The 10818-nt window shown below is 34.5% G+C and overlaps 1 protein-coding gene across 1 annotated transcript in view; it reads right to left on the bottom strand.

The window, feature by feature from the left end:
• Nucleotides 1-479: 479 nt before the first annotated feature.
• The window catches only part of LOC101344027 (sodium channel protein type 9 subunit alpha), a 195448-nt gene continuing 185109 nt past the window's right edge, over nucleotides 480-10818 (bottom strand). Inside the window, exons 25-27 of the mRNA XM_023730496.1 lie at nucleotides 6611-6715; nucleotides 5058-5328; nucleotides 480-1828 (exon numbers count right to left, since the gene is read on the bottom strand). Coding sequence (XP_023586264.1) covers nucleotides 636-1828; nucleotides 5058-5328; nucleotides 6611-6715 — 1569 coding nt within the window. The 3' untranslated portion in view covers nucleotides 480-635. The remainder of the gene's footprint in view (nucleotides 1829-5057; nucleotides 5329-6610; nucleotides 6716-10818) is intronic.

Raw genomic sequence — 10818 nt, 5'->3', positions numbered from 1 at the left:
ATGGCATTTTATAGGCATGTATAAATTGGTTTTGATGCAATGTAGAATAAATTCAAGCACCTCAAAATATAGAATGACCTCTGTACATGGATAAGTGACTATTGCTCCCTAATAATAAAATATTTTAACTAAACATTCATCACTAATGTCCATCACTTCTATCAGGGCATTTCATTGCAAAAGCCAAGGCAAAATACTTCTGTTGATTTCCGGATAACAAATATTTTCCTAGTTACGTGTTATGTGCAAGTGTGTCTGGGTATGTGGATGTTTGTATTTACATGGGAAAAAATGAATGATTACAATCCTGTGAAAAGATGACAAAGAAAATATGAAAATTTTCTACATGGTCGTCTTATTTATTAAAAGCAAAAAAAAAAAAAAAATTATGTCACTTTTGTTTGCTGTAATCAGTAATCCCTAGAGAATAACTTACAATTCTCACAGTATCATTTACCAATGCAAAAATAGCCATCTGCCAGTGCTGCCCACCTATCTTAGGGAATAAGAGCTAGTAACTGCTCTGACTTTGAAGTATTTTGGTAAAAAGTTTGGCATAGACCTCCTTAAAAGAGTCTTATTAACACAAATAGATCACCTTCACAGGCTGTAAACAATATACCAAAAATGAAGCTCTATTTTTTGCTTTCTTTGCCATCTTTCCCTTGGTCTTCCTTTTCTGTTTTGTCTTTTTCATATTTCTCTTTGTCTGGCTTTGTTACACTATCATATGAAGGTGGAGAGATGGTAGATGGGGTCACATCTGTTTTCTCTGGACTTGAGTTTTCATTAACATTATCAAAAACCATATCTCCTTTATTGGGCAAATCATCATCTTTGTCTCCATCTTTTATATGTATACTTGATATATTTTTTACATTTTGCTGTAAGCGGTAACGTCTGTAAGCACGCTGAATGACAGTAGCAGATACATCCTCTTGTTTTCGTTTTAGCGTAGTTGTAATGGGTTCATAGGACACTTTAGAAGGATTTGCAGACATGAACCTTTCTTCCATTTGTGAACGAAGAGAATCCATCTCTCCACCTTCACCCAAAACACGCTTTGTAAAAGCAAATAAAATGTCAAGACAATGGATCCGGTCACCACTGACCATGGGCAGATCCATGGCAATGAGCTGGACTTTGTTCGGTTTTGCTATGAGAAGAGGAGGATCCAGGGCAGCTGCAAAGTCAGAGAGTTTGCTATATTCTATAAACTGGGTTGCATCTGGATCAAATTTCTCCCAAACCTCATAAAACATCTCGAAGTCATCCTCACTCAGGGGCTCAGTACTTTCTTCAGTAGCAACACTGAAGTTCTCCAGGATGACAGCGATGTACATGTTCACCACAACCAGGAAAGATATGATGATATAACTGACAAAATAGAATATTCCAACAGAGGGGCTACCACAGTCTCCTTCAGCTGAACTTCCAGGATGAACTTTTTTTGGATCACAGTCTGGTGGTGCGCTGTTGAGAATAGGTGCTAGTAATCCATCCCAGCCAGCAGAGGTGGTAATTTGGAACAGGCAAATCATGCTGTTGCCAAATGTCTCAAAGTTGAACATGTCATTAATACCAGCTTCCTTTTTAACATAGGCAAAGTTGGACATTCCAAAGATGGCGTAGATGAACATGACCAGGAAGAGCAGGAGGCCGATGTTAAACAACGCAGGAAGGGACATCATCAAAGCAAAGAGCAGTGTGCGGATCCCCTTTGCCCCTTTGATCAGACGCAGGATTCGGCCAATCCTGGCAAGACGGATCACTCGGAACAGGGTAGGGGACACAAAATATTTTTCTATCAGTTCAGCTAGAAACATTCCTGTTAGGAGGGAAGGAATTAAAAGGAAATATTTAAATACCATGGTACCGAAAATCATGACTGTAAACAGTTTCATCTTTCATTATCTTTTATTAACCCAGGATTGTAATTCTACACCGAAAGTAATTCTGTAACAATCGAAGAATTGAGCACTCCCAACATTAGAATTGCTATTTCATATCTTCTCCTTTTTATGAAGTTTGTGGTCCTTACTTTTTTCTTCCAAAATAATTTTTCTAATTATAAAGATAGTATCTACTTATGAAAAAAATTCAAATACAGTAAAATACTAGAAAGGAAATATAAATCACTTGAAATATCACCAACCATAATTAACTGTTGTTAATATTTTGTTGAACAACACTCCAGACATTTTTCTGTGTGCACACACACACACATTCACACAAAGAAATGTGATCATGTTACATGAGATTTTTTTTGTGAACTGTTTTAGTCACTTCAACATATGTCATGGAGGTACTTCCATATGAGATAATTTATTTTGGTTGTATGATGTTCTGTCAAAATAATCACATACTGAAGAACAATAGAATTTATGCTTCTTTTAATTTTTGACTGAGATGAATATCTTAATAGGTGTCTTTTTCCTAGCTGCATGAGTATCTTTTGATAATATATTAATAGAATTGGGTCAAATAGCATATTTAAAATTTTATTATATATTGCCAAACCTATCTCCAGAGTCTACAAATGAACACTCTTAGTAGCAGTGTGTGAAAGGGCTCATGCCCTACATTCTTCTTTATAATTTTTACCAGAAAAGCTTTATGATGGCTTAAAAAAATATCATTATTGTGATTTATTTGCACTTTTTGAAAATAAATAATCCACAGTATTTTTTTGTTTGTTTATTGGACTTTTTATCCTTATTGGTTATTTCCAACTTTCTCTTTTTCAGCTATTCAGGTCCATTGCTCATTTTTCTATTGGCACGTTTCCCTTTTTCTTATTGATTTATAAGGACTATTTTTCTATTGGAAGCACTATTCCTTTTTTTGGCCTTCAATGTTACATAACTTTTTTCCTTACTCCTTGTGGTTAAACACTAGGCTCCTAACCAAAAGGTTGGTGGTTCGAATCCCCCAGCTGTTCAGTAGAAGAAAGATGTGGCAGTCTGTTTCTGTAAAGATTTACAGCCTTGGAAACCCTATGGGGCAGTTCTACTCTGTCCTAAAGGGTTGCTGTGAGTTGGAATCGACAACGACAGCAATGGGTTTTGTTTTTTCTCCCACATAGTATTATGATTTTTATGCAGTATTATCCATTATTTTTTCTTCTTAGATTCAGGTTTATGTCACGCTTAGGATTATTCAAGTTCATGGTTATAAATCTATTTCCATACATTTTCTACTAGAATCCATTTTTTTTACACTTTTACCTTTAATTTATGTGACATTTACTAAGTTAGTGATTCTATTTTTAAAGTTTCATTTTGGACTATCCAAATCCATGCGGCTATTTTTTTCTACACTGTTTATACTTATCATCAACTTTATAATAGTTTTAATATCTAGAGTAAGTCACCTCTCATTACTCCAATTTTTCCTCCAGACGAATTTTAGAATAACTTGTACTTATACTGTCAATTTATCACCCCCACCACGTAAAAAGACTCCTTGATATTTTCATTGGGATTGTGCTGAATTTATAGATTAATTGATAAAAAAATGATTAATTACAGTTGAGAGCCTTCTCACTGTAGTACAAGGTAAGCTTTTCACTTATTTAAGGAGCCCTGGTGGCACAGTGGTTAAGAGCTCAGGTTGCTAGCCAAAAGGTTGGCAGTTCAAATCCACCAACTGCTCCTTGAAAACCCTATGGGGCAGTTCTACTCTGTCCTATAGGGTCGGTATGAGTTGGAATCAACTCGACGACAACGGGTTTGGTTTTATGTCTTTAGTTTTCTTCATTAAATTCTCATACATTTCTTGTTAAGGTTGTTCCTAGATATTTTATTTTATTTTTATTGCAAATGTGAATGAGATTGTTCTTCAAGTATATTTTCTAATTATTTTTATCCATATAGTAGACAATTATTAATGCTGGCAATGTATTTTAAAATTCGTTCTTTCTGAACAATAATTGAATATTTTCTTCAGTTTTTCCCTTTTATTTCTAAAAAATGCCATAATGTGATCTGAAGATAATGATAATTTGCTCCTTTGTTTTAATATATGTATCTGCTTTGTTTTCTCATCTAATTTCATTGGTTAACATTTTTAAAAATAGAGATGACAGAGGGACACTCTTTTCTTGTTCCTGACGTAATGGTAATGCTTCTAGTATTGTTTGTTACTAGTGTAAAATTCTATCTAAATTTTAATTTTTTCCTTATATCTTAACATTAATGTCACCTCTGTTCATAATATTTTTCTAAAAAAATATTTTAAATGCCTATTTTTAAGTTATGTGGTAATCAATATTTTGGTTCTAGTTTATGTGTCCTTTAACTTTGCTGGGCTTGTCTGTCTATAAACTGAACTTGTATTTAATGATCCCTCAATCCTTCCTCATCTAAAATTTATAATTCTAAAAATAAATGCAATCCTAAGGTACTGGGCAAGGCATAGGTAGTAATGGAAATAACAGGGGATGAAAAGACAAAAAACAAAAACCAACCAAAACCACAGATACCGTAAAGAAAGGAGAGGAAGTATAAATTCATGTACTGTGATTCACAGGCATGACTATGGTTTATTGCGAACTGATTGTATTTTAGAGACTTGCCGAATGTTAAGCAATAAGAAATGAAGCTGACATATTTTGCAACTTTAACTTCATTTTAAATTCAGAAAACATTTTTATTAAGAGTCATAGATATTCTGGCTATTGATATTATTGAAGGGCAGATCTTACATGTGCAAAAACTGGAAGTGATTTCAGGTTCTGCACTGGTCTTCAAAGTCACACCTACGTACAGGCAGGGTAGCTACCTTTGAGAATGGTAATCTTAGAAAACAAATATTAAATAGTATAATATGTGCTTCCAATGAGTAGGAGACATTTGGCCTTCAGACCTGTGGTATGAGCCTAGGGCTTCTGACATGGAGATTTTGTTGTTGTTTTTAAGGTTCCTTTATTTTTTCATTAACTAACTTACCCAAAATCTACATTCAATTTACATTCAAGAATTCACCTAACTCCCCTCCCTCTGCCCATGGAGTTTACTTCTATTCTAAATTAAAATCTGATTAATATATGTTCTTACCTACAATGGAGAGAATCACAACCACAAAATCAAAAATGTTCCATCCTACAGTGAAGTAGTAGTGTCTGAGGGAGATCAGCTTCAGTACACATTCTCCAGTGAAAAGGATAATGAAAACCACATTTATCCAAGATAAAACATGAGACATGTATTCACTCTGGCCCTCTTTTTCTACCATCATGGTTACCATGTTAAGACAGATAAGAACCATGATGGTGATATCGAAAGCTTGGTTTGTTACTAGGTCAAATATACATCCTTGGATTTTGTTCTGCAAAGAAACAAGAACAATATGGAAGGTAGAGTAAATTTTGCAAATAGTATCCACAACTTATTACATGGTAAAAAAAAAGCATCTATAGTCAAAAACTGGCATAATCCTCCCTAGTCACGGGTTCTTGCTTTGTACAAGAAATATTATTAATCTGTTAAATCTAAATCAGAGTACATATATATTTTTTTATACTGTTGACTTTCAGTATATCAGACCAGTCTTCAGTTAACTTTGTATTTTAAGTTTTGCTTTTAAGCTTACCCACCCTAGGACATTGCATATGATATACTAGGTAACTTTTATCTGAGACAACTTCCACCAACCTGGGGTATGTGAAGGTAATAAAATAACCTATGGCTAAATTTCTACTTTGGCATACTATTTTAACCAATGTGCTGCATTGTATTTTACTGATATTAATTTTAGAATATCAGAGACCCATATTGTCTTATCTCTTCTATGTATAGACTATATGTATTTCCACAATGTCCATATTTATATATTACTTTTATTGTCAATCTCACTCATAGTATTATGCTTTCCAGAAAACATAACGGTTTTCAAAATCCCTTTAAAAGTTGCATAGGCAAATTTGAGAGAATTGTATCACGGTCAAGTGGCGCACTTAAAAAATTACCAAAATTTCAAATCCACAGATTGTAATTCAGTAGGTCTGAGTGGTACCTGGCAATGTGTCCATTTAAAAAGTATCTACCAATACTGTAAAATTAACATTTAAATACCTGATATTAGAAAAAATAGCAAGAGAAGCAATTGGACAAGTCATGAATCTGAACTTTATCCTACTATGGGGTCAAAAACAAGAATAGGCTCAGATGGAAATGGTCTTAACCGTCAGGTACTAGTTTGTATTCCTCTAACAACTAAAAATTTTAATATGCATTACATGCATTTCAATTCATACTCAACATAACACACTTTACCAAAGTGTTATGGCTGAAGACAGATAGGGTGTCATAAAGACAGATGCACAATTAATACCCAGCTATAGGCCATTGTACTTAGTAAGTCAAGTAGGTAAGATAAAGGTAGAAGTATATATAATTATTTTTAATCTTCATAGAAAAATAAAAAATAAGACAAGATATTAAGAACTGTGATAATGTTCAAAAACATATATTCAGTTTTAAAAGGACTTTTGTTCAAAATTGGAAAACACTAGTTCATATTCAAGAAATAGTTGTGCATGAAAGATGAATTAAAAATAATTCTGAAAATGTATATGCTAAAGACAATACATATATATATATTTTTTTACCCCTGGCCGAGGAATTGGCTTTTGTGGTTTCTTGGATCCCAGCTTTTTCATTGCATTATAGTACTTCTTCTGTTCTTCTGTCATAAAGATGTCTTGACCTCCAAGGTAAAGGAAAAAAAAAAAACTATTTAAAACCAGAATCATTGTCTACATGTTTCTTTAGATCATTAAGACAGATTAAACAATGTACTAATATAGAAATGAAATTATTTTATTGTGGGCAAAGTAGCTATAAATGCAATCTGTCTTAAAGGATTATCTATGTATAGGCACATGACCCTCCATATATAATGTAACACATGTATAAAATGCATGTGCTATATACAGTAATGATTGGCTCAATTATCTTGTGGTGAACTAACCTGTATTACTTTTAACTATGTGCTGGTTTCTCACTTTTCTGCTACTTGTCGCACTAAGCATTTTATTACTAAATAACAAATATATTAGGGTTATAAGAAATTCAAGTAGTGAACATTTTCTCTCATGATGTGGCTTATATTTAGGACCCTTGTAAAGAGTAGGAGCTCAAAATAGTAGCTACAATAGTGTTAGGTTTTATATTCATTTTAATTTTAATATGCCATCTTTCCTGTAATAGAGAAGAAACATACAGTAAATATGTAATACACTTATCCATATATATTTCAAAAAATTCTTTACTTCTTCAATTCCAATAAAGAATTTCAACACAAACATTTTATTGTCAAAGTGATGCATGATAGAGTTCTAGGTACTGAGGAAATCAATAACCCAGAGCCCCTGACTTGCAGTGTTTTCCAATGGAATATGTGAAAGAAAACATAAACTTTAAGGAGCACCAATAAAAAGTCATCATCTAACTTAAAAAAAAAAATTTTTTTATCCTCTCCTATCTTATTGAGCACCAGAAAAGCCTAAATCTCACAAAGTTAATTGCTCTTTCAGGTGCTGGTAATTTCTTAAAATTATCTCTAATATTCTTTATAGATTCATGAGTATTCTACATTGGTTTGTAATATCACCTTTTTAGTGAAGGCATAAATTAGTATAATGCATGTAATAAGGAGTTTATTTTTGAGAATTTAGAGCTCTGAAATCCCTACATAAATTGTAGAGTCCTGAAATTAGTCTGGTTATGGGTTCCCTATAGGTAATATTGCTGCCCTGGTGGCACAGTGGTTAAGTGTTTGGCTGCTAACCAAAAGGTCAGCAGTAGGAATTCACCAGCTGCTCCTTGGAAACCCTATGGGGTAGTTCTACCTTGTCCTATAGGGTCGCTATGAGTCAGAATCGACTCAAAGGCAATGGGTTTATAGGTAATATTCAGCTTCCTACCATACTGCATCTTCTTATTTATCAAATACCTAATGATAACCAGACTTCTCTATCTGTCTTAGTTTTAATTCACCATTCTTCTAGTTGATATGTAGTCTTTATGTAATTTTGATATTTATCTGATCTACTCATGGGAGGAAGGAGTCCTGGTGCCCCAGTGGCTAAGCACTCGGCTGCTAACCAAAAGATTGGAGGTTCGAACCCACCAGCCACTCTGCGGGAGAAAGATGTGGCAGTCTGATCTCCTAAAGATTACAGCCTTGGAAACCCTATGGGGCAGTTCTACTCTGTCCTATAGGGTTGCTATGAGTCGGAAGTGACTCCCTTCATGCCAATGTCAAGAGGAGCCCAGGTTCTTTATTGCTCACTGGTGGGGGCTGAATATCATAGCATGCCAAGAACTTACCGGGAGAAACTAGGAAAACACTGATGAGAGAACTCTGAATTAGAGGTGAAAAGCAAAGTTTTGTTTTCCCCTGATAATACTCTGGCTGCCAACATGATGAAACCAAGAAGAAGTTACAAAATCCTTCAACAGAAAAGCTTCTGTTGGTGGTATTTTGTTTTCTTACGATTAGCTTATTGAAGGCCTTGGGCAAAAGGCACTCTTTTAAAGCTGGGTGGCAGAAATTCTGGAAGTCAGGCTGGTCTTTTTCTATGTTACCCTGTATGTCAAGGTTGTATTACATAGTGGTTAAGAGTTCAGTTCAAGTGTTCAAATCCCTTCTCTGTTGTCCCTCATTAAGTTTCTTAATCCCTTTAAGTATAAATCACCATGTCTTTACAATATTAACTACTTCACTGTTGAGAGGATCAACTGAGATTACGAAGACAAATCATTTAACATAATACCTAGTGCGTGGCAAATCCTCAATAAATGTTAGCTACTCTTTCTGTTATTGTTATTATAGTAGTTATTATCCTAATAGGGTTTCTACTACTGAAAACGGTTCTTGTTATTTAGGATTTACTCATATGTGTCCTTGCCTGTGGAAGGTATTTGTGTAAATATATCACATATGTTCTTCTTTTACAACTTGCACCCCATAATAATTTGTGTGCTAATATTTTAGAACATAGAATGTGATTTGTGATGATTTTAAAAACATTTGTCACATGAATTTATTAAAGGTGAAAATGTATAAAAGGATGATAGATATTTGGAAAAACTAGTAAATTGGTGTTGGTTATTAGAAAGAAGTGTGGGTGTTGGTAGAGCCTTATGATGAGATCTAAATGGTGAAGTTAAAAAGTGCAAGAGGCAACTGCATTATGGAAGAAATATGAAGTTAAACAGACCTTTGAATCCTGACTGTGCTAGTGACCTGTTACTTGTTTTTAAACAAGTTACCTATCTTTTGTAGGCCTCACTTGTATATAGATACCAGTTTCTTGAGTTCGTTCTATGGACTGTTGTTGTTAGGTGCCATCCAGTCGGTTCTGACTCATACTGACCCTACAGTACAGACTAGAACTTCTCCATAGCGTTTCCAAGGAGCAGCTGGTGGATTTGAACTGCCAACCTTTTGGTCAGCAGCCAAGTTCTTAACCACTACGCCACCCGGGCTCCAGTCTATGGATTAGATGAGTTTATATACACAAAGCATCTAGCAGAAGGCGTTCTGTGTCGTAGGTGCTAACTAGCTGAAGTATTGGTCCTGTTCTCTTTCCTTCTCTTAGTAGAGTGGAAAAAATCTGAAATGATTCAGAAAAAGGCAGACAATAAAAGGTATGCTTAGATTGCAAGGTAAAATACTAGAAGTATGGTAAAGGGTAGCGGCAGTTGTTGGCGTTTCTAAACCAGTAACTTTTGTCTGACAGCAACAGTGATGGTGTCAACCCATTCTATCTTTCTTCCTGCAGTGGCAATTCTTGTTGTAAGAATAATATTTAAGAGCAATGCGATCAAAGTAATTAGGACTGGCTATTCTGTATATGGTCATTATTGTTCCTTCTAGACATGTATTTAAATTTAACTACACAGGGAATGCTGGGGAATCATATGTGTGTGCTTACATATTATATACACATATGTAATGAATAAAGCTAAAAAAAAAGTTGAAAATTAGGGTAAAGTCTATTATAGTAGTTTCAAAATTGTTCAAGATCCTCTGTTGAAATACATGAGTACATGAGAATGTTAGCCAAATTTGACTCTCAGATATAAAACAATAGAATATAGAAATGAAAAAAACTCTGAAAAATAAACATTTATATTTGGAAACATAAGCATAAAAAACATTTTAACATTTGTTAAATTCTCCTTTGGTTGTGAATCACCAGTCATGCACACTAATGAAATTTCAGTGCATGTAAATGCAGCTGTAGCTTTTAACCACTACGCCACTAGGGTTTCCATGTTTCTCTAAGATTCTAAATTGATATGTTAAATCATTGGCTCTTGTAATTTATACCTCATCCTCTAATGAGACCTCTCTTCCTGTGGGTGGCGCCACAGCCACAGTAACCCGGTCAATTGACAAGAAACCTGAGCATCTTTGACTCCTTTTTTTTAAAAAAAAAAATCAAACCCGTTGCCATCGAGTTGATTTCGACTCATAGTCATTCTATAGGACAGAGTAGAACTTCCCCATAGGGTTTCCAAGGAGCGGCTGGGGGATTCGAACTGCCAACCTTTTGGTTAGTAGTCTGAACTCTTAACCACTGCATTCCAGGTTCCTTGACTTCTTTACTTGCCTACAAATCACAAACAATACTATAGCCTCTACCTCGTGAAATCTCAATTAAATGTATCCCCTATTTTCCACTGCCACAAAGGATTAATTTGGAGATTATAACTGTGTTCAGGTGCAGGTAAAGCAGGATGTGAACCAGTCTTTGGTCTCTCCTCTCTCCTAGTCATTCTATGCATCATTGCTAGATTAAATTTT

This window comes from Trichechus manatus, unplaced genomic scaffold (assembly GCF_000243295.1).
Source record: "Trichechus manatus latirostris isolate Lorelei unplaced genomic scaffold, TriManLat1.0 scaffold00037, whole genome shotgun sequence".
NCBI classification, from domain to species: domain Eukaryota; kingdom Metazoa; phylum Chordata; class Mammalia; order Sirenia; family Trichechidae; genus Trichechus; species Trichechus manatus.
The sequence above is the reverse complement of the archived record's forward strand: the minus strand, read 5'-3'. Positions and strand labels throughout refer to the sequence as shown.